Here is a 23,985-nt window from a genome sequence, read left to right as displayed (position 1 = left end):
AGAATATAATGAACAGGCTGAGATTTCTTTTGAAGATGTAATGACCTTGGGGAATGTGGACCCAGCCCTGGGCTGCATGCATTGCTATGAGAAATGGCTTTGGGGGGGGGTTGAGGTCTTGTCTGCTTTTCCACTCTTGCTCTGACCTGACACTTTTTTCTATAAACGACCTGCTTTTGTGCCTATACGCCAGTAGATACTTAGTGTGCAGAGACCAGAGAACCAGCCATCTGGGATGAGAATTGTGAGTGATGTCACCAGAGGGGTGGGTGTGTAGGTGGGGGGAGCACATTAGCTGTCGTGGTCAGTTTGGGGCTCTTGAGAGTTGGGGCGCATTTGGGCAAAGACCTGAATGACGGGGAGATGGTGGTGGAGAACCTGGGAACGTGTTCCAAGATAGTGGGAATGCGTGCAGATCTTGGGAATGTGTTGGAGGAACAGAAGCCTGGCGGCGGGCTGGGACTTCACCACTGGAGGGGGGGGGCACTAGCAGGGTGGAGGTGAGGGGACACAGGTGAGGTGATCTAGGTGTAGGAGGCTGTGGTGCAGACCTACCGTGAGTGCCACTGGGAAGCCACTACAGAACATCAAGCATGGGGGGTGGCGAAATGAGCCCCGGCAGCACTCCACACTCTGCAGGCTCCCTCCCCACTCCCTGAGGATGTGCCCTGTTGATCACAGGGCACTTAAGATCAACCTCGGAACTTCCCTGGCGGTCCAGTGGTTAGGACCCCGCGCTTTCACTGCCGAGGGCGCAGGTTCAATCCCTGGTCAGGGAACTAAGGTCCCACAAGCCAAAAAGATCAACCTCAAACACAGACCAATTCATACAAGTAAGTCTGGCTGAAGGATAAATTCCTGCAGGTGGGACTGCTGGGCTAAAGGCTATGTGCATCTAGAATTTCTGTGGATATTAACAAATGGCCCAGATGGAAGTTGCACCCTTTAAATCTCCCACCCGGAAAGGATGAGAACATTTGCTTTTCCACAGTCTCTCCAAAATCATGCTATTCAACTTTGAAAATTCTTTGCTAATGTAATTGATAAAAATGATCTCACTGTGATTTTGCTTACATACATAGTTGCAACAATATAGTTGACTAGCACCTCCTATGCTTAGGAGCCATTGCATGTTCTGTGCACCGTTCATAGACTGTTCATTTTTCTGTTGGGTTCTTTATCGTTTTCTTAATGGTCCTTAAGAGCTTTACATATATGAGGGGAACGAGCCCTTTCTAATATCAATTTCAAATCATTTCCCTCAGTTCAGCCCCTCTCTTTGACTTTGTTAACGAAGGTTTTTGCCAGGCAGAAATGAACAACATAGCTTACATCTCTGAATATGAGAGGCCAGGACTAGATAAGCCATCCCTCTGGTCCCTTCTATTTCTATTACTTTGTGACTGGTCGGGGTCAGGAGGCCACACCAGCCCCCAAGCTTGGGGTGGAGGGAGGGGCAGAAACACTCAGTGCCAGGGAGCTCTCTGGCCTCAATTTCGCAGCCTGGGTCCCTGTGCAAACTTTGCACAGAGCAGTGTTGGGTAGTGGTTACGGCGGGGACTTCGGGGACTCACTGGGCCTGGATTGAAATGCCCCGCTCTCCGCTCACCAGCGAGCTACTCTGATTCATGAAACTGGGGGGCAGAGCAAGGGCTTCCAAGCGTTCACCGAGTGGACAGAAAGATGACCAAGAATGGCAGCAGTCCATGGGCTAGATCCAGAAATCATATGCTTGGGCAGCAAATATTAGAACTGTTTTAAAGAAAAGTTCGACCCCCGCTCTCACCTAATCCTCCCAGCCCCCTCCAGGGAATTCAGGCTGGACGGAGCCATCAGAAGAAAGGTACTGGGTGTGGGTAGGGGGCCTGCGCGAGCTGCCAGCGCAAAGCTGCCTGGGGTGGCGGGACCCGGCTGCGCCACCGGGTGAGGGGCCGCGCGTGGCCGCCTGATGCCCCTCCAGTCTCGGGGAGAGGGCAGCCGGAACCCGCCCCGCTTCTCCCCGCCGATCCGGATCCACGCCACTCGCTCACCGCGCGCCCCGTCCACGCCTCGCCACTGCCCTGTACACCCCGCCCAAGCCCTGCCACAGTCCTGTCTACACCGCTCCGGCTCCCCCTCGTCCACGCGGTCCGCGTCCACCGCAGCCGCTCCCGCTCCACTGGTCTGTGCCACCTTCTCCTCCGTCCACACGACCCGCGCCCTGCTGCTCGCTGGTCCATGCCGCCCGCTCCACCGTTCCCCATCCACACTGCCCGCCTCCACGTCCAGGCCGTCCGCTCCGCGTTCACGCTGCCCACTCCCAGGCTCTCCCGTCCACGCTGCCCGCTCGCCTGCTCCCCAGGCCAGGCCGCCCACCCCCGGTCCAGGCCGCCAGCTCCCCAGCTCTCCCGTCCAGGCTGTCCGCTCCCACGCTCTCGCGTCCACGCCGCCCGCGCCCCGGGAGAACTACAACTCCCACAATGCCCCGCCACCGCCCCCCGGCTTCCGGTGCTGCGTAGTTTCCGGAGCGGATCGCAACCCGGAGTCCGGATCCGATCCCGCTCTGCACATTCCAAAGGCAGGTAAAGCCCGGGCCCCGCGCCCACCGCCCGCCCCCGCACGCGCCGCCCCGGCCCGGCCCGGCCCCCCGCCCCCGCGCGCCCCCGCCCGGCCCGCCGCCCCCGGCCCCGCCCGGCCCGCCGCCCGCCCCGGTCCAGCCGCCATGCCGCCTGTTCTTTGTTACATTCGCCGGCTGCGGGCACCGTGGGCGATCGGAGTCAAAACCCGGCTGGATTTCCCGGAGCCGCTCCGGGATCGCCCTGCGCGCCGCCAGCCCGCCCGCCGCCGGCCCCGCCGCGGGCCCCGCCGCCCGCTCCCCCCGGCCCGCCCGCTCGGGGCGCGGGGCCGGGGCCGCGCTCGCCCGTGGGCGCGGCGCTGGGGGTCCTCCGCCCCCGGCCCCCGGCCCGCGGTCCCGCCCCCGGGCGCCCTCGTCGCCGATGGTGCCTCGTGATGTCACTCTCCCCCGTCCTGGGCCCAGCCCCCGGGGGCGAATGGGGAGGGTCCCTGGACCCCCCGCTCCTGCGGTTAGCAAGGCAGACCCCACGATTCGGGCGACGGGGCTGCCCAGACTCCCCCCGCCGCCGCCCCGCGCACCCTGCATCCTGTTTGTGTAAACCCTTGGGTGGCAGAGGCAAGGTAGTGAAATCCGTGGACAGGTGACATGTGCCCGCCCTCGGGGTGGGTGGCTGTGCTGGGAAACGGCGCGCTGGCCCCGCCTTGGCGCGGACAGGTGGACCAGCCGGCCATGTGGCCTCTGGCGAGGGGACGGGTATTCGCGATGAAGGTCAGCTTTGAGAAGACAAGTGAAAACGCATTATGGAAATATCCACCGTGCTGATAGCTATAGTTGTTATGTGTTTATCTCTATTAAGCTCTTAAGGTAGTAGATGAGATTTTTTTTTTTCCCACAGAAGCTCAGCAATTGCCCCCCTACCCCACCAAGGGTAGATTAAAATGGTAGAAACAAGTGTGTGATCAGAGACACGTGCACCCGTGTACATATTTAAGCGGCCAACCCACAAAAACCACGTTTGCTTAAGCCACTCTCATAGAATCTGGACTCACCAGATAAATTTGGAGAAACCCAGCTTGGTTCCTGGACGTATTTTTAAGGACTAAAAGTAAATGAGCAAGTGGTTTTGTGACAGATCTTCAAAGGCAACAGTGAGAACTCTCCCTGGAGAGTGTAATGATGTAGACACTTTGTTTTTATAAGTTAGTCTCCCCGCCTCCACCACCACCCCCAGTACACACACAGCACCACCGTATTTTGTTTCAAACCTGGACATTTTCACGTTTTCCACATTTTCATGGCTCCACTCTGCTTCTCTGGATTTCCTTGACATCACTGCCTTATGGTGAATGGTTAAGAAATAGGACTATAGTTTGAATTTTGAAAGGGAAAGATAGTAAGATTTATCCTGTATAAAGTTTTTTTCTCCTATATCTTTGATTCATATTTTTGCAAAAAAGCTGCCCACGAAGAATACAATATGTTCGATTTTGTAAGCAGAAGGAATAGTTATTTCTTCCAGAAGACCAATAAGTAAATTTAAAAATCACCTCCAATTACAAGGCTAATAGCTTTTCTGGGTATAATTATATTTGAGAAAGAACTCCGTTAGCTTGGGATATACCTCTCATATATCATTCTTTTGATATCATCATCTGTGTAGAAGGCCAGGGGAAGAACACTTCTCCCATTTTGCAGATTTAAGGGAGATTGAAGGCAGCTGTTTCTTGCACATGTGATTTGAGAGGCTGAGGTTGTGGGCAAGGACTCAAATGCTTTCTCAGCCTCCTTTCCACAGTTGTGACATATGGCAATACCTGTCTTTCATCTCACATGGTTCACGCGTGCACGTGTTCGTCGGCCATCCACCCAGCAGCTATCACGTGCCAGGCGCTGCATAGGGCGAGAGGGAAGGCCCTGCCTGGTAGACCGAATGCTCCGGAGGGAGGGAGGTGGGCAGTGGTTAGAGTATGTAGAAGAAGGCAGGAAGGGTGACAGGTGGAGGCGGGGCATGGGCAGGGGTAGGCACACTTGGGCAGTGGGGACCAGGAAGGTCTGTCTGAGAAGGCGACATTTCAGTGGAAACCAGTGCTGCGAGGCCCTCAGTGGAGATCTGGGGTGAGGGTGTCACAGGCAGACGTGGCAAGTGCAAAGGCCCTGGGGTGGCAGCAAGCTTTGTGTGGCCGAGTTGGGGCAGCACAGGAGGGTGGCACAGGCTGTACTCTACTCAGAGTTTACCCAGAGAGTCAAGCGGACACCACTGGGGTTTGGGGCAGGGGTCCAAAGGATCTGTGTCTTTTTAGAGAGGACCCCGTGGCTGCCCGACAAGGTTCCCCTAGAAACAGGGTGGGGGCAGAGGGGAAATGAGGTGACAGGACAAAGAGTATTTCTAGAGCGAGGCAGGCCTTGCTGCTGGTTTGGGTGGGGAATGTACAGGGGGTGACAGGAGGTGCCATTCATTGAGGTGCAGGTGACAGGTGTGCAGGTTGAAGGGTGGTCAGGGAACCAGGACCTGGTAGACCAGCAGCATCTTCAAACTGCCCCTCGGGTGGGAGAAACCCTTGCCCAGGGCCCATGGTCCTGGTCATCACCTTCCTTAAGTGCTCCCTTCCTAAGGAAGGGTCCCTCCCACTGTCCGGAAGATGGCGACCCCCAGCCCCAGTCTTGGTGTGGGCCGTGGTCAGCTCACAAATACGTGGCTTTCACGGTGCATGGGAGACCTCGGCAGGGGGTCGTTGCTGAGCGGCGACTATAACAAAGCTCTTCCGTCCCAACTACTTGTCTGTGGGAGCAGGGTTTCCTGCACTCATATCTGTAAAAACGAAGGGTAGGAACAGAGTTGAATTGAATTCCATGATACGTGACTGGATTGGCGGAAACGTCCTATTTATCTCATTAAACCCAGCTTCTGTGCTAGGTGACTGTTCACCAGTGTGGCCAGTATTTCCATTTTGATCAGTGGTGTCCCAGTTATTGGAACGCTAGCGTAGTCCAGGAGAAATTAGCACAAACTCATGGTCATAGGAAATCAAGACTAATTTGATCTGTATGCATAAAAGGTGATCAATAGTCATTTCAAGCACAAACATAACACATTGGGTTTAACATCTGTGGTGATGGAAACAGACGATGGTAAAGACAGAAGTGCCGTGAGCCTCCTGACAGATGAAGAAGAGCTTGTCCACATGCCTTGTGACCGGATGGCAGTGGGTATCACGCTGTGGTGTTTCGATTCCAATAGATGTGTTTAGAAGAGCCACATAGCAGTTTTATTTTAAGAAGTTAATATTCATAATATGCTGGAGATTACGTCCCTTGCAGCTGTTTAAAGTAAGGCTGAGCAGCTTACACTGTCAGCTGAAGGGCAGGAAATAGCATTTTGTAAAACACTTTTGTGGGACTGTTGGCAAAGAGGTCGGTCATGGAACCATGCGTCAGGTGGGCTCAGGGGCCTGGGTGGACTCGGGCATGGGAGGTGATGGCAGGTCAATGCTGGGTCTGGATGGAGAAAGGACCGAAGAGCCGGCCTGGGCTGCCCCACCGTGGCAGCTTGAGATGGGAACACAGAGGGGCCTCGGGAGGAGCAGCGGTTGGGATGGAAAGACCAGGAGACCTCGCAGGAAAGGGTTTCCGGGGGGAGGGGTTGAATGCTGCCTAGAGGATGAAGGGGAGGCAGTCCACAGTGGAGGGCTTTGGTGGAGCCGTGAGGGCAGTTCTTCCCATTCAAGAGAGAAGCTGCCAGAGTCCCTCCCAGGATTTTTGCAATGAACGGAGACGGAAGTGCGGCATTAGAGCCACAGTTAAAACTTTTTTGTTTTCACGAGTGAGCTCTGTTGAAGGCTGGTGTGAATAATCCAGGGGCGTAACTCTGCAGCAGAGACAGGTGTGTAATAAGGGAGGTGCAGGTGGGGCGGGGCCTCCCGGGGAGACGTGGCTGCAGTGTGCCTGTGTGGTGAGTGACAGGTGTGGCCAAGAGGGCTTTGGAGAGGAGGGGCTATTTGGATTAGGTTTTAAAGGTTAGGTAGGAGTTTGGCAGGTGGAGGGAGTTCCTGGAGGAGGAAACAAGAGGAGGGGGTCACGGCGGCTGGGAGGCTGTTCATGGATGCTTTGGGGTGGTGAGGAACCTTTGGCTGTCACGGCACGGGGGACAGCTCAGGGTCACAGTGGGGGCCCAGTTGAAGCCTCTCCTCCTAATAGCATCTGAGGAAGCCCAACTCTGGATGCTCCCCTGGAGTCTCCCAGAGCCTGTGGGGTCATGTTTCCGCAAACTTACAGAAAATTGAAGCGTGGGCTTCCCAGAGATGACGGCTTTCTTCGCCTGAGGAGTGCTGGATGTTAGGGCTCCGTTTGACTTGTTTCAATGTTCAGCACCATCTGCTTCTCCAACTTAAGCACTGAAATATTGCAGGTACCATCAGAAAACCCTCAGTAAATGGCCTTCCACCATGATGAGGCCAGAGGCAAATGTTATAATTCGAGTGTCCCTAAATCATGGTTCGTGTGTAAGGCCAGCAGGGGATGATGTGCCAGAGCTGTCACTCCCTGCTCGCTGTCGGGGAGAAGGGACCCTACCTACTGGACAGAGAGTCTGTCTTGGGGAAGGAGGGTTCCCAGTGTTTTGTAACTCAAGGCCTTTGGCCTTTTTTAAGCTTAAAAATATATATGCTAATTAGTTATAGTAAGTTTGCCTTTTATTGTGACCAAAAACATAAGTGCAATTTGGTGCCATATTAGTCAAGAGGTTTACAAAATCTGTTCTGACCAAGACGCTTCAATTCTGTTCATTGATCCATTGCTTCCATGCCACCCGCCCCCCCCCCCAACCCCCTGCCCCATCCCTCTGGGCCCCTTTCTCCTGCACATCTGACTTCTCTGGACTTTGTTCTCTGTGGTTTCTCTTTCCACTGTGCTCTTGCCCTTATGCTGAGAATGTGTGAGGATCTTTTCACCACCAAAGCTCCCAGGGTGCCTAGTTTTAAAATATCTTGTCTGTCTCACAAGGCCTATTAAGTGAGAATCAGGCCTCACATTCCCCTCTTTTTTTTTTTGTTAAGCAAAAGATGATTGCCCGTTAGAGCTCTCATCAGCCTGAGAAGGTCAATGTTAACTCAGTTTCCATTTTTGAGATGGCAGAATGCAGACCTCTCTTGCCCCCTTTGCTCAGAAATCCCTCCTAAAGAACCAGATGTGAAAATCAGAAAAACAGATGTCATCTTTGATGCACTGAGAGGTTCAGAAAGAGGAAACAGAAGAAATTATAAAAGAAATAACACAAGAAAATCTGAGGACTGCAGGACAGGAGAGCCAGGTTGAAAGGGCCAGCCCGAGCTCAGCACCAAGGCAGACCGTGAGGCTTCAGGGCCCTGGAGCTAAAACAGTCTAAGAGATCTGGGGGGAGGGAGTCACATACAGAGGGTTTGCCTGCTGGAAAGTCATCAGACTCCTCAGCTGGAGCATTGGAAGCTGAGGACGATGGAGTCTCACTTTCAACCTTCCGCAGGAAAACCACCGCGTACCAGGCAAAGCATCTGGCCCGTGAGATTGGAGTAAAGACATTTGCAGACAGGCAAGTTCTCTCAAGAGATTTACCTCCCAGGCACCATTCTAAGGAAACTACTGGAAAATGTGCTCCCCAGATCAAAGGAATAAACAAAGAAGATGGAAGCAACGGGGGCTCAGGAAACAAGAGCTCCACACCCAAGAGGACAAACGAATCCCAGGTGACAGTGGAAGGAAGGCCCACGCAGCCAGTGTCAGACCTGAAGGGCAGTGGGACAGGAAGGGGCCAACTAGAAAATGAGCAAAAGACACGAGGAGACACTTACCGAAGAGGATTCACAAATGGCAAATAAGCACAGGAAAAGATGTGCTATGTCATTAGCCATGAGGGAAATGCAGATTAAAACCACAATGAGATACCACTGCACACGTGTGAGAACGGCTAAAATAAAACACGGTGACACCGAATGCTGCCAAGGACGCCAAGAAACTGGATCTTTCAGACGTTGGCAGTGGGGCAGTTTCTTTAAAAACTAAACATCCACCTAACATAGGACCCAGTAATTATATTCTTGGGCATTTATCCCAGAGAAATGTCAATTTATGTCCAAAAAAACCTGTGCACAGTTGTTCATAGCAGCTTTATTTGTAATAGCCAAAAATGGGGACAAAACCAAGGCTCCTTCAGTAAGTGAGTGGTTAAACTCACGTCATGGAGTGAGAAGCAGTAAAAGGGATGAACTATTGGTACATGTAACAACCCAGGGACATTATGCTGAGTGAAGAAAACAAGCCAATCTCAAAAGGCCACATACTGTGTGGTTCCATTTATATGACACTCTTGAAATGATAAAGTTTGTAGAGTTGGAGAACAGATTAGTGGTTGCTAGGGGTTAGGGATGGTCAGGGGACAGCGTGTGACTATGGTCAGGGGACAGGGCACATGAGTGAGGTCTTTTCAGTGATAGAACATTCTTGAATCTGGATTGTGGAGGTGGTCCCATGAGCCTACACCTGTGATGAGAAGACATTGAATTGCGTGCACACGCACAGTGCCTAGGTCAATATCCTGGTTTTGAGAGTGTGCTGCAGTTACACTCTCCAACTATGTATGTGATACACATAGTTATGTAAGATATAACCCTTGGAGGAAACCGAGTGAAGGGTTCAGGGGACCTCCCTGTGCTATTTTTGAAACTTCCTGTAATTCTTTCAAAACTAAAGAGCTAGAAAGTATTCCATGTGTGGCTTACCTTATATTTCTGTTGAGACCACTGCTTTGGTCACTGACAAGGAGGGACTGCTAAGTCATCTGGGCCAATAGCAAACTTGCAGGACCTCAGCCTTCATCACCTCTGTCCTTTATCCGTCCCCCTCCATCACATAGGCAGGCCAGGGACGGCCTGGGAAGGCCCAGCCAGATTAACAAACAAGCGATAACCTTCGTTTCATACTTATATCAACAACCTTCTTGAAAACGCCTTTTTCTGTGAGTTATTTTTAGGTACCTGTCTTTTAAAATTGTGAAGTTTTCATTTTCCAGTGTTTCAAAACTGATTGTTTTTTCTAAACCCCAGCTTCTGCAGATCACATTTAAAAATAATCCTTGTCGGGACTTCGCTGGTGGTCCAGTGGTTAAGACTCCTTGCTTCCACTGCAGGGGGCACCGCAGGGTTCAATCCCCGGTTGGGGAACTAAGATCCCACGTGCCACACGGTGAGGCGAAAAAAAAAATTCCTTTTCACCTTGCACGCACTAGGACAGCTACTGTCAAAAAACCCAGAAAATAACACGCGTTGGCGAGGGTGTGGAGGGAATGGAAGATGGTGCAGCTGCCATGAAAAGCAGTATGGTGGGTCCTCAGAAATTAAATGTAGAATTACTGTATGATCCAGTAAGTCCACTTCTGCGTATAGACCCAAAAGAGTCGAAGGCAGAGACCCGAAGAGGTATTTGCCTCTTGTTCGTAGCGGCTTCATTCACAGTAGTTAAAACGTGGAAGCGACCCAAGTGTCTATCGACAGGTGAATAATGATGGGGTATTATTCAGCCTTTAATGGGAGGGCCATTCTGACACACAGTCCAACGTAGATGAACCTTGAGGACGTGATGCTGAGTGAAGTAAGCCTGTCTCGGAAGGAGGAACACTGTCCGATCACCTACAGGAGGCACTTTGAGGACTTGGGATCTGAGCGATCGTTGTTGTAAAGAGTGTTCTGTCCCACGTTTGGTGTATGGTTCCCCTTCCAGGACCTGCTTCCCGGGGAATCTGGATCGAGCTGGTCTGTGCTGGGATGCGGGGGAGGCTCGTCTTACCCTCTCTTTCCTCTCCGGGTGGTGTTTGGCCGGCGGCAGGCTGGGGAACACTGCCAGTGGCAGGTGATCTGTAGAACTGCACTGTGTTTTTATAGAAAATTTGTGTGAAACTGACAATGGTCCAGTGAGGTTTCTGGGCTGTCTGAGCTGCGGGTGGCGGCAGGGTGTCTGCCTGCATCCAAGTTCTGGGTGATGAACGTTCGCAGCCGTAGGAGGGGACCTGGTCCCTGACCACCTGCCTGAGAGCCAGGCTCGGCCTCCCGTGGCCCCTGGAGCACCAGGCAGGGAAGCTGGGAGTGGCCCGGAGTTTGGTTTTGGTGCGTTGGGCTGCTGCGGGCTTCCAGGCGGAGGTGCGGCCGGGGAGCTGGGTGTACGTGTGGGGCCCCGAGTAGAGTCACCAGCACCCACGTGGTATTAGCATCAGCCACAGAAGCAGGTGTGACTGCCTGGGAAGAGGGTCCAGCACGAGGAGGGATGACAAGGGGCCGGTGCTGAGCCCATGGGAGCCAAGACAGCGATCGGGTGGTGGAGGAGGATTCCCCAGGGGGGCGGAGCACCGGGAGAGGGCAGCTCAGTGCGGTTGGTCGGTCGGGAGAGGAGTGGCTGTGGAGGAGGGGAGGGCAGTCAGCCACATCCGGTGTGACCCAGAGGTCAAGTGAGGTGAAGAAAAAGATGTTCAGTGGACTTGGCGTGCGTTCAAGGCCAGCTTTGGGGACAGGACTCAGAGTCAGCAGAAGAGGAGGACCTGGGAAGAGTGTGTCGGCACCATTTACAAATAGCTTTAGTATGAACACACGAAACAGTGGACAGGCAGGCAACAGCTGACTGCACGTGTCCATCACCAGCTCGGCTGCTGTCGCCCAGGTCTGGCTGCCCCCTCCACCCCGTCCAGCACTCCCCACCGGTAGGACCGCGAGGCAAGCCCTGGTCACATCATTGCGTTTGTAAATATTTCACTCTGTGTCTCTACAGGAGAAGGACTCTAAAAATAACCACAGTACTGTTACCCACCTAAAACATTTAATACTGGTTCCTTAATATGGTCAAAATCTGGTCAGATATCCAGTCGGTATTCAGATATCCAGTTGGTATTCAGATATCCAGTTGTCCGAGAAAAGTCATATGTGCTTTATCTCCCCCAGGATCCAGACCATTCCCACGCATTGTGCTGGAAGTTGCTTCTGAACTACAGTGATTTGATTTCACTGATTTTGATGAGATCACTGTAGGTTCCCAGGTGGTTATAAGAAAGAACACAGAGAGATCCGTGTATCCTTCATCGAGTTTCCCCCAGTGGTAGCATCTTGCACAACTCCAGTACCGGGTGGCAGCAGGGATGGTCACCTTGGTGCAGTCCAGATACAGAATGTTCCAGCCCCGCAAGGAGCCCTCTGGTGCCCCCTTATAGCCTCCCCCTCTTTCCTCCCACCCCTCTCCCTCCTTTACCCCCACCAACCAGTGCTCTAGTCCCCTTCTCAATAATTTTGTCATTTCAAGAATGTTATGTGAATGGGATCATACGGCATGTAACATTTGAGGATTGGCTTTTTTCACCCAGCAGCATTCTGGAGATTCATCAAGATCGGTTGTGTGTGTGTCAGTAGTTTCATGTTTTTAGTTGCTGATTAGTATTCCAGGCTGTGGATGGACCACAGGTTGTTTAACCAGTCACCCAATGAGGGACTCTGGGTTGTTTCCAGTTTGGGCTGTTAGGAATAAAGCTACCCTCAGTAGTCGTGTACAGGTTTTTTGTGGATGTAAGTTTCCATTTCTCTGGGATAACCGCCCACCAATGCCATTGCTGGGTCATAGGCCATGTTGGTTTTATCAGAAACTGTCAAATGGATTTCCACTCCCACCAGCGAACACAGATGTCCTAGTCTCCTCATCCCCGCCGGCATCCTGCCGTTCTGAAAGGTGTGTAGTGGTGTCCTTGTGGTTTTTACTTGCGTTTCCATGGCAGCTAATGATGTTGGACATCTTTTCATGTGCTTATTTGCCATTCCAGTGTTTTTGTTGATGAAATGTCTATTCATGTCTTTTGCCCATTTTCTAATTGGCTTGTTTGCATTTTTACTGTTGGGTTTTGAGAGTTCTTTGCATATTCTGCATATGGTTACGTGGTTTGCAGAAATGTCTCCTGGTGTTTACATTGTCTGTTCATCCTCTTAACAGCATCTTCTGTAGAGCAGAAATGTTAAATTTTGGTAAAGTCCCATTTATCAGTTTTCCTTTAATAAACTATGCTTTTGGTGGCAAGTCTAAAAACTGGCTAGTTCTAGATCTCAAAGATTTTCTCCTGTTTTTCTAAAAAAAAAATTTACTGTTTTATGTTTTAAGTCTCTGATCCATTATGAATTAATCTTTGTGTGGGATGTGAGGTCACAGTTCTTTTTTTTTTTTTTCCTGCCTCTGCATGTCCAGTTGCCCCAGCACCGTTTGTTGAAAAGACCATCCTTCCTCCACTGAGCTGCTTTTCCCCTTTGTCCAAAATCAGTTGAGCATATTTCTGTGAGTCTGTTCTCCATTTCCATTGATCTGTGTGTCTGTCCCTCTACCAATACCAAAGTCCTTATTACTGTCCTTTATAATTAAGCTTGAAACAGGTAAACTGATTTCTCTCACTTTAGTCTTCTTTTTCAGAATTGTTTTTAACAGTTGTAATCATGGGGGCTGCCGAGTAAACCTCAGCTGTCACAGAGAACATCTGCCCCAGATCTCCCCTCGCTCCCCATTTCCCACCAAGTTACACACAGATACTCCTGGTCTAAGCCTAACTGACCCTCATGACGAATCTGGTTTCCTGACATGATTACTGTGGTCCCCCAGTGATCACTGTTGTGGTTAGTTTGTTTGCTTTTTGTGGTAGGAATCATGTAAGTGTTAAAAGGATTGAAGGTTAAGCAGCAGGTCTCAGACTTGAGCTGCATCAGAATAACCTGGAGGTTTGCAAATACACAGAGTGCAGGGCCCCAGCCCAGCAGGTCTGGGGAGGGGCCCAAGAATTCGCATTTCTGAGAAATTCCCAGGTGCTGCCGGTGCTACTGTTTGCTGGTCCAGGGGCCACACTGAGAACCACTGGTATAAGTAAGTTTCCCCAGGATCGGTGGTTAAAATGGCTGCATCTCACACTTTGAATATTTTTCTGTCATTTTCCCTACAACAGTACTATTTACAATCCCTTGTTCTGGGATTTCTTACTTGTTGGAGAAGTCTGGAGACTGGACTTCCCTTCTGCAAAGGAGCATTCTGCACACCAAAGGGATTCTGCCAGCACAACACAGACTTCAAGAGGCTCCTTTATAAAAGTTATTTATGACAAACCCACAACCAACATAATACTCAACAGTGAAAAGCTGAAAGACTTCCTGCTAAAGTCTGCAACAAGACAAGGGTGCCCACTCTCACCACTTCTATTCAACATAGTATTGGAAGTCCTAGCCATAGCACTCAGACAAGAAAAAGAAATAAAAGATATCCAAACTGGAAGGGAAGAGGTAAAATTGTCATTACATGCAAATGACATGATACTATATAGAAAACCCTAAAGGTGCCACACAAAAACTACTAGAACCGATAAACGAATTCATCAAAGTAGCAGGATACAAGATTAACAAACAAATCTGTTGCATTTCTTCACACTAACAGTGAAATATCAGAAAGGGAAAGTAAAAAATGAACAATCTCTTTTAAAATCGCATCCCCCCCCCAAAAAAAATACATAGGAATAAACCTGATCAAGAAGGTGAAAGACTTATATGCTGAGAACTATAAAACATTGATAAAGGAAATTAAAGATTATTTAAAGAAATGGAAAGATATCCCCTGCTCTTGGATTAGAAGAATTAATATTGTTAAAATGGCCACACTACCCAAAGCAATCTACAGATTAATTGTCCCTATCAGATTATCTGTGACATTTTTCACAGAACTAGAACAAATAATCCTAAAATTTATATGGGACCATAAAAGATGCAGAATTGCCAAAGCAATGCGGAAGAAAAAGAACAAAGCTGGAGGCATAAGTCTCAGACTTCAGACAATACTACAAAGCTACAGTAATCAAAACATCATGGTATTGGCACAAAAACAGACATATGGATCAATGGAACAGACTAGAAAGCCCAGAAATAAACCCATACACCTATAGTCAATTAATCTCAACAAAAGAGGCAAGACTATACAATGGAGAAAAGACAGTGTCTTCAGCAGGTGATGTTGGGAAAGTTGGGCAGCTACATGTAAATCAGTGAAGTTAGAACACACCCTCACACCATTCACAAAAATAAACTCAGAATGGCTTAAAGACTTAAATATAAGACATGACACCATAAAACTCCTAGAAGAGAACATAGGCAAAACATTCTCTGACAGAAGCCATAGCAATGTTTTCTTAGTCTCCCAAGGCAGTAGAAATAAAAGCAAAAATAAACAGATGGGACCTAATCAAACTCATAAGCTTTTGCACAGCAAAGGAAACCATAAACAAAAGGAAAAGACAACCTATGAAATGGGAGAAAATATTTGCAAACAATGCGACTTGATTTCCAAAAGACACAAACAGCTCATACAAGTCAATAACAAAAAAACAAACCAATCCAAAAATGGGCAGAAGACTTAAATAGACATTTCTTCGAAGAAGACATACAGATGGCCAATAGGCACATGAAAGGGTGCTCAACATTGCTAATTATTAGAGAAATGCAAATCAAAACTACAATGAGGTACCACCTCACACCAGTCAGAATGGCCATCTTTAAAAAGTCTACAAAAGCGGATGCTGGAGAGGGTGTGGAGAAAAGGGAACCCTCTTGCACTGTTGGTGGGAATGTAAATTGATACAGCCACTATGGAGAACAGTATGGAGGTTCCTTAAAAAACTAAAAATAGAGCTACCATACGACCCAGCAATCCCACTCCTGGACGTATATCCGGAGAAAACTCTAATTTGAAAAGATACATGCACCCCAGTGTTCACAGCAGCACTATTTACAATAGCCAAGACATGGAAGCCTTGAGAGGCCAGACCAGAGGCAGGCACAGGGGAGGCGGCCACACTGGGCCACGAGGAAGGCCAGAGCGGTTCCCTTTGTCTGCACCCTCCGATGCTGCCAGCTTTGTAGGCAGTTTGAGGGCTCCCTTAAGAACCCACTGTTCTTGCAGAACTTCCTTGATCGTGAGCTGGTGTTGGTGGGTAGAGTGGGTTCCTGCTGATGGGCAGACGGTTCTCAAGCTCCTGGGGGCACCTCAGCAGCTCATGAAAGCGGGTTTTCATGTGTTTCCTCTGCCTCTTTGTCCCTCTTCTCCTTTTGCTCCGTGACCAGCCGTTGCCCCCGTTCCAGACTGGCCCCTGACCCCACCCGTGGAGCCCATCAACCAGGAAACACCAAGTTAAACGTGCTGAGGCCACATGAGGCATCGTGTAACGTAAAGGGGTGTCCCCAGGAACAGAAAAAACTGTGCTGTGTTTGGGGAAAAAACATGCCCTGGTTGTTGGTCCTTGGCATTTTAGGGGCAAATTGGAAATGCCATCTCTCTCCCTTGTTTCCTTATAACTAATTCACTCTTTTCTGGTGGACCTTTCAACTAATCATGTGTTCAGCAAATCAGTTTTCATTTGGACTTTGCATTTGTCTGCTATTCATTCTTCAAAAGCTCCCGGGATGGGAATGGGGCAGAGGGCGTGTGGAATCGGCATTCATGGAGGGCCGGCCTGCGTACTTCCCCAGAAAGGTCCCTAGTGATACACTCGGGCTTGGCCCGGAGTGGGATGCAGGAAGGATGTGTTGAGTTAGCTTAATTGGGGATGGAGGGGTGGGAGGGAAGAGGAACGATTATTGAGTGGCACATACGGGGTGTATCTCACTTTATGCTCCCCCCAAAACTACATGAGGTGGGCATTTTAATTTCCATTTTATAGATCGGGAATCTGAGGCCCCATCTGAACATGTCCAGATCGCCCACGAATATGCAGGGGGCCTGAGCGCAGCTGCCCGCTATGGAGGTGAACCTCAAGGTTGAATAGGAGATAGAAGTGACTGGTTGTGATAAAGGTTTTGTGGCGAGCAGGCGGGCTCTCCTCCATGATGTCAGGAGGTGCTTAGTCCCCCCGAGAGAAATTTGGCGTCACGCACAGGTTAGCAGGTGGAAAAAAATGGAGGTCGCGTGAGATGTGATTACCCTGGAGGAATTCACAGTCCCGTGAGGGAGGAAAAAATAGAAGCGACAGTGTGAAAACTGGCTTTTTTAAATAGTGGTATATTTATTTTACACATGGAAATGGATGGCTGATATGAAAGATGAAAGCCTGAGTTCACGAAGACATCCTAACTCAGAGCCATTCACATCAATGGCTTATTAAAAAGCAGCATCATTCTAGGTTAGAAAACATTTCAAGGCCCGCACCCGAACCCACGATAAAGGGGACCCTGCTGCCTATTGCTTTTAAAGCACAAAGTCAGGGACTTCCCTGGCGGTCCAGTGGTTAGGACTCCACGCTTCCACTGCCGGAGGCCCGGGTTCAATCTCTGGTCGGGGAACTAAGATCCCGCAAGCCACGTGGCAGGACCAATAAAATAAAGTTAAAAATTTCTTGAAAAGCACAAAGTCAGTCCCTACACAGGCTTGAGGGGGCCATTAGCAGGGACTGTCTTTAAAAACGCCAATGGAAAAGAATCTGAAAAAGAATGTAACAGAATCACTTTGCTGTACAGCAGAAATTAACACAACGTTGTAAATCAACTATACTTCAGTTTAAAAAATGCCTTTGGCCAAAAGCTGATCACTAACGCAGCGCTCTGTCCTGACAGGTGGTGGCGATGGCTGAAGATGGGAACGAGGAGATCATGTTCATCTGTAAGTGGCCCGTGGCCCATCCTCACCATGGAAGGCAAAGCCACGTCCACGCTTGGTTCTTATAGTAGAGAAGAGCTGTCTCCTTTAGACGTGGTCTTACTTGTTTTAAGAACCACGATTTATTACACGAGAAATGTGCTGCCGGGTACAGTTTTAAAAGGATCATCTTTCTGAGAACTCCCGGCAAAGGGCACTCAGCAGGGGTGGCGGTTGACTCAGATAAGTAACCCCAGGTTTTAGAAAGAGGTTTACAACATGTTAGATTTATGATAAACAGGTTAAGTTGGTGGATTTTCATTTACGCTCATTCCCCGGGGACACCGCTGTCCTCCGTCCGCACAGAGCTGACTTGGCCTACTTTGCAGCGTGCCGTGGAGCTGGGTTTCCTCCTGGGGGCGCACGTCCTGCGTTGCACTCTTTTTGCATTCGTGGGGAGCACTGTCGCCTACCCCCAGGCCGCGCGATGCTCTGTGGGCGTCTCCCTCCCCACTCAACGCCCCCTCTGACGCTGGGATGTCTGTTCGCAGGGTGTGAAGACTGCAGCCAGTACCACGACTCTGAATGTCCCGAGCTGGGCCCAGTGGTCATGGTCAAAGACTCCTTTGTGTTAAGCAGGGCAAGGTGAGTGACCACCTTGAGCTGCTTTTATCGTCCCGCCTGTCAAACAGGGTTTTCGGCATGTCACCTGCTGCAAGAGCCTGGTGGCCTGCGTGTCTACGAAAAGGGCGGGGCCGGGGGGAACAGCAAAAGAAGAAGTGGGAGAGACTTCGGTGAGAAGGGCTGTCCTCACGTGTGAGGCCGTCTGAAATCTCCATCCCACCGTGAGCTGGGTCTCCTGCCGCCAGGATGCGCCGAGGCTTGTTGCAGACACTTCAGAGTCAATGCCTTTTATCCAGTTCCTGGTTCAGCTGATGGGCTGAGTTGGTTTGTGCGTTGAGCGGCCACGGCCGAGCTTGTTCAGTCTCCCCTGGGGTCCGAGCCCAGGCCTGCCGTCTAACAAGTGCCCACTGTGGGCAAGGGGAGGGGATGCGGGCAGCCAGGCAAAGCTGTGGCAGCTTCTGGACGAGCACCTGGATCTGGCGAGGGGCTCCGTAGCTCTGCCAGCCCACGTTTCCCTGGCGGGGAGGGGCACAGCTCCACCTACCATGTAGTAGCTGTTTGAACCCAGACGAGACGTGCGCCTGTCTGCACCTCAGTTGCCTCATCTGTAAAATGGAGAGAATAACTGCCCCTTGGAAAGTTGCTGTGATCGTTACACCTGATTTAGGGCCTGGCATGTAGTGGCGCTAAAATTGCCGTCTAATCAACGCTGTTCCTAGAAGCCGCCCAACTGGTTTTCCCAGCCTCTTTATTTACTTGTCTTACTGTGACTTCCCTACTTCCCTGCACAAAGCAGAGAGTTTACTAATTTCGCCTGAGGTACAGATCTGATGAGCTCTCTTCCAAAAACCTTCAGTGGTTGCCTGTTGCCCACAAAGTTCCCGTGGGAGCCATCGGTCCCTCTGTGATAGGTTCCTCGTCTCAGCCCCCCTGCTCGCTCCTGTGAGGGGTGTGTGCTCCAGGCGCCCTGGGGGTCCGCCCCACTCCCGACGTGGGTCAGGCTGGCCCTGGCCTTGGCTCACACAGGGTCCCAGCCCACATGCCTTCCCGCTGGCATGCGTGCCCCATCCTTGACATTCTCCGAGTTTACTTAGAAAGGCCACATCCTCGATGAAACCAGCCCAGTGCAACCTGGCTGGAAATGCTTTTCTGGTCTTTGGAATGTGGTGGCACTTCTTGTCTTTCCCGCGGTACTTTACACATGGCACCTCTTTGTGGTCTCTCTGTGGTCCTCCTCTCTCTGTTGGCTGACTGAAGCCCACACTTAGGATGTGTGCTCACACACACGCATCGGCTCTGTCTCCTGGGCGGGGATTTTAAACGCATCCTCGAGTCAACGCCCCTCTATCGCCTACGCTGGGGGCCAGTGAGGGCGACCTTTTCCGTCATCCTAACTCTCTTGTCCCCTGGTGTGGGTGGCACCTCGGTCAGTGGATGCCCGGGGCCGAGAGTCTGTTGCTTTGTTCTATTTCTAGATCGTCCCTTCCCTCCAACCTGGAGATCAGACGCCTGGAAGATGGAGCCGAGGGGGTGTTTGCTGTGACCCAGCTCGTCAAGCGCACGCAGTTTGGCCCATTTGAGTCGAGGAGAGTCGCCAAATGGGAGAAGGAGTCTGCGTTTCCATTGAAGGTAAAAGCTGGGGCCAGTGGGGGAGGCAGAACCCCTGCTTTGTGACCTTCCTCGTGAAGATGGGGCGATGCCCGCTGAGTTCCAGTGATTCATAAATGTCTTGGAAATAGCTCTAGGTATTATAGTTTTGCTGAATTTCCAAGACAATGTTCAGATTTTTTTTTAGTTTGTTTTTATATCACAAGAGCATCAGAGTTAAGTATTTTGCAAGACATTAAAGAGAGTCTATTTAAAACATATGCAAGAGTAGACCCCCAGTGCAGGCTTTAGGAGGGGGGCTTTCTGTGGATTTTTGCAGGGGTGCGTTAGTATTTTTGCAGGAGTGCGTTAGTATTTTCACACCGGTGCAGAGCATAGGATACTTTGCAAGGCTCTTTTGAAAGGACGGTGTCTTGTCGAGGCCTTGATGAGAGGCCAGTGCAAAATTTGGCAGCTCTGAAAAGCACATCAGGCTGGAAAATGACAGCTTTTATATGACACTGAGAAAAACGAAATGGAAGGAAATCGGTGGGAGGGCTTGGATCACTTAAAGTGAGACCCACGGAGGCGCCGTGAGGTGAGGGACGTGGGTGTCAGTCACAGCTCTGTCCCCGCACCCAGTACGCGACCAGCCTCAGCCAGGCTTCAAAAACACCTGTGAGATAAACGGAGAGGAACAGGTGCTGGTCGGGCAACGGTTACCCGGAGAGGTGAGCTTCCCTGGAGACCCTTAGCAGAGACCCACGTGTTTCAGAACAGAGATGATCTAGGTGACCGCGGAGTTTCGCCAGTCCTTGGAGAACTGAGTTTACAAGGCAGATTTCAGCACAGCAGAGCGAAAGGAAAGGCACTTGATTTGTTTACAAAGAAAGAAAAGAAAGAAACATTATTTTATGTGAAGGAGTGAGGTAAAGAGGCCTGGGGCTGATGCACATAATCGCTGTGGGCCCGAGGTTGGCCGAGGCCCCTTTGAAAAAGTCCTTTGTGCCTGTTTTGGTTTCTTTCAGCGACTCAGATTCTGAAGGTCTGTGTCTCGTATTGAGTTGTTTCCAGCGCAGGCTCACCTGGGGCTGGGGGCACCTGGGTGCTGGGGGCAGCTTTATGCCCATGGAGGGAGGGCAAGGGAGCAGTTCCCACACCGGCTCAGGGTCGTTAGGCACCTGGTGGACCCCTCTGCCCCCTCCCCTTGCTTCCGAGTGCTCCATCCTCAAAGAGGGCCTCTAGCTCTTAGCAGTGGGGAGTCCCTACAGGAAAAGCCCAGAAGAGTGGGGAGATTTCTTCTTACAATGAGGAAGCAATGATTGCATCAGAAAATGGCAGACAGGAACCCCCTATTCCATGTGGTTACTTTGAACTTCAAAATATTCAAGCTTCTCCCCTGGTCCCTGCCTGCATTTAATCCATAAAACAATGGTGCTGCTTTGCAGATGAGGGCGTAGCTTATAAAGATCGAGGGACTTTGCTAAAGTCACTGACCATACTCGCAACGGAGCCGGGAGAAGAACTTGGGTGTCCTGATGCCCAGATGGACCATGAGTAGAACTCAGGCATCCTGATTCCCACCTGGGCCACGTGTAGCACTCAGGTGTCCCGATGACACCTGGGCCAGGTATAGAGTTCAGGTGTCCCGATGACGTCTGGAACTGGAGTAGAACTCAGGTGTCCTGATTCCCACCTGTGCCATGCCTAGAATTGAGGTGTCCCGATGACACCTGGGCCGGGAGTAGAAGTCAAGTGCCTTCATGCCCACTTGAAAACTGATTAGAACTTGAGTGTCCAGGTTCTACACCTGGACCACAGGTAGACCTCAGATGTCCTAGTTCCCAGCCGGGCCACGCATAGAACTCAGGTCTCCTGATAACTCCTGGCCTAGGAGCAGAACTCAGGTTTCCTCGTGCAGCAGAATGCACACGCCTGGGTGCCCACCTGGACCACAGGTAGAAATTAGGCGTCCCAGTTCCCACCTGAGCCATGCGGAGAACTAGGGTCTCCCAGTGACACCTGACCTTTTGCTGTGTCTCCTGCTTCCCTTTTGCTTGTGATCAGCCTGACCTGTTCAGGGGTCTCCCTCTGCCCTCCCACCACTGTAAATGCCTAAATAGGTCTGTATGGAACACAGTTTGGCCTCTGATGTGGTGCCGTCCAGACTGGTCACTCAGCAGCCCCCCTTCTCTCTCTCTCACGCACACACACACACACACACACACACACACACACGTGCTGACACGCACACCGGTGGATAACCAGCCCCCGCCCCGGCCCCTCGGCGGGCCGCGCTCATCCCCAGGTGTTCCAGAAGGACGGGCACCCCGTGTGCTTCGACACCTCCAATGAGGACGACTGCAACTGGATGATGCTGGTGCGGCCGGCGGCGGAGCCCGGGCACCAGAACCTGACGGCCTTCCAGCACGGCAGCGACGTGTACTTCACCACCTCGCGTGACATCCCCCCGGGCACCGAGCTGCGCGTGTGGTACGCGGCCTTCTACGCCAAGAGGATGGACAAGCCCATGCTGAGGCAGGCCTGCCCTGGGCTCCACGGTACGTGGGGGCCCCTGTCCCCAGCGCGTCCGCCATCCTGCCGCCCCGTGGGGACCCACGGCCCCTTGGCCGCACGCAGCAGCTCGGTGTTAGTGAGAAGAGTCGGGCCGGGAGGGCCGGCGGGCGTGGGGAGCACCGAGGGCTCGGTCCTGACGCCACGGGGTGGGTCTGTAGGTCTGCTTGTTGACTATCCGGGCTGAGAAACCATTAGAAGAGCTCGTCCCAAGCCAGGCGCTTGCTGGCGGGCAACTCTGCCCCCAGCTCTGCGGCTTCACAAGCCTCACTCACCCACCTAGTCCCAGGGCGTCAGGTTGTGGCCCCTGGGTTTGGGCAGAGGGAACGGAGCACAGAGAGGGTAAGGAACCTTCCCGGAATCGCAGTGCAAAGAGTGAAGGAATCAGGGTTTGAACCCGGATTCTGGCTCCAGTGCTGGCGCTGGCCACCTTCCAGCAGCCTCTTCCCGGAGGTCGGGGTGTGCGTGCGTGTATCCGCACGTGTGTGCCTGTGAAGCATGTGTCGTCAAAGAAAGACCTAGTGGAGTCACGTGTGATTCACCCACATCCTTTTGGAAAAGCAAATCAGAATGCATGTCCTGCTGACCTGGGGTCGGGGGTATCACCTCGTGAAGGGGGCCGATGTATTTAAATCTTTTCTACCCACGCTGTGGGTCCGTGGGGTGTTCGTCCTCTCCACCTGACCTTGAGGGACCACGTGAAGTGGCTCACACATGGCACTGTGACCTGGGAGAGCAGGGCTTTCATACGGCTCCACCTGGTGCTGCCCGGGGCAGACATGCTTGTTGCTGCCACGAAGATTACTTCCTGTGGGGGAGAAGCTGACACTGACTTTCCTTCCGACCCCCAAACAACAGGGTTCTGACAAGGAGACGGTCCCTCTCATTACGAGCACCACGGGGTACGGACGGCTCCGTAGAGTGAGGGGGTTGACAGGTTTGGGAGGTTCTGGTCTGTCCCACGTGTGCATCGTGGCGGAGGTTTGGGAGTTGCTCCCGGTGGGCTCACGTGGCAGTGTGAGGGAGGGAGGGAGGGATCCGTGAGGCATCCCAGACAAAGCACCACACACCGGGGCTAAAACAAAAGAAATGTGTTGTCTCACAGTCTGGAAGCCTGAACTCCAAGATCCATATTTCCCAGCTCTGGTGTTGCCGACAGCCCTTGGCGTTCCTGGATCGTAGCTGCACCACCCCATCCCTGCCTAGGTCTCTCCCTGTGTCTCTGGGTTCTCTCCTTAGGAGGACACCAGTCACTGGATTTAGGACCACCCTCAACCAGTCTGACCCATCTTATCTTGGTTACCTCTGCAAAGACCCTACCCAAAGGTTCCAGGCGGATGTGAATTTCCAGGACCCCTCTTCAGTCACTGCAGGCTGGCTGGGTGGTGGTGGCCCGTGGAGCCTCTGGGGGGTGCTCCAGGAGTGACAGATGGCTGCACGCGGGGTCTGGTGGCCATAGAGGGTTTGCATCTTCACAGGGATATTTGCAGAGGGAGACTGGGCTTGATGGGCCTTTCTTTATTTTGATAGTAAAGGGGACAGAAAGAATTTGGAGAGGCTCTGGGTTTTTCACCAGACTGCTCTAGCCCCACCCTCTAGGATTTGCTAAAACCGGGTACCTGGCCCTGCCCCTGCCCCTGGGAGGCACCTGCAGTGGCACTCCGCGGGGTCAGGAGTCACTTTCAACCACCGAGGTGAGGCCAACTCCCCGGGTGCTGTCCAGGGTCACCAGGATCTTCCTGACCTGGTTTTCTCGTGTCCTGGATTCCTTACCCCGTGTGTGTCCCGGGACCAGCCCAGACTGCACGTCAGGGTTTGGCTTGTAGGGTCTGACCTTGTCAGTTGTGTCCTGGAGGTGGCACGCATGCCCCTCATGGCTCTCAAGGTCAGAGTCAACACAGAGGTCACCTCCCCTTATCAGAGTTCCAGTTGTTGTTGGCTTTTTGCCTCCGGAGGGCTCTTTAATCTGGGGCTGCGTTTGAGAGCCTAGATCTTCATGAAAT

General features: G+C 51.8%; 1 protein-coding gene across 4 annotated transcripts in view; it reads left to right on the top strand.

Moving 5' to 3' along the window:
* The first annotated feature begins 2,494 nt into the window (after positions 1-2,494).
* The window catches only part of PRDM15 (PR/SET domain 15), a 59,589-nt gene continuing 38,098 nt past the window's right edge, over positions 2,495-23,985 (top strand). For 3 of the 4 annotated variants that reach the window (XM_068547115.1, XM_068547114.1, XM_068547118.1), the window contains exons 1-5: positions 2,495-2,561; positions 17,176-17,221; positions 17,749-17,842; positions 19,297-19,450; positions 21,717-21,969. In XM_068547115.1, coding sequence (XP_068403216.1) covers positions 17,185-17,221; positions 17,749-17,842; positions 19,297-19,450; positions 21,717-21,969 — 538 coding nt within the window. In that variant the 5' untranslated portion in view covers positions 2,495-2,561; positions 17,176-17,184. The remainder of the gene's footprint in view (positions 2,562-17,175; positions 17,222-17,748; positions 17,843-19,296; positions 19,451-21,716; positions 21,970-23,985) is intronic. The other variant, XM_068547116.1, reaches the window with a different exon arrangement.

This window comes from Eschrichtius robustus, chromosome 6 (assembly GCF_028021215.1).
Source record: "Eschrichtius robustus isolate mEscRob2 chromosome 6, mEscRob2.pri, whole genome shotgun sequence".
NCBI lineage: Eukaryota > Metazoa > Chordata > Mammalia > Artiodactyla > Eschrichtiidae > Eschrichtius > Eschrichtius robustus.
The sequence above is the reverse complement of the archived record's forward strand: the minus strand, read 5'-3'. Positions and strand labels throughout refer to the sequence as shown.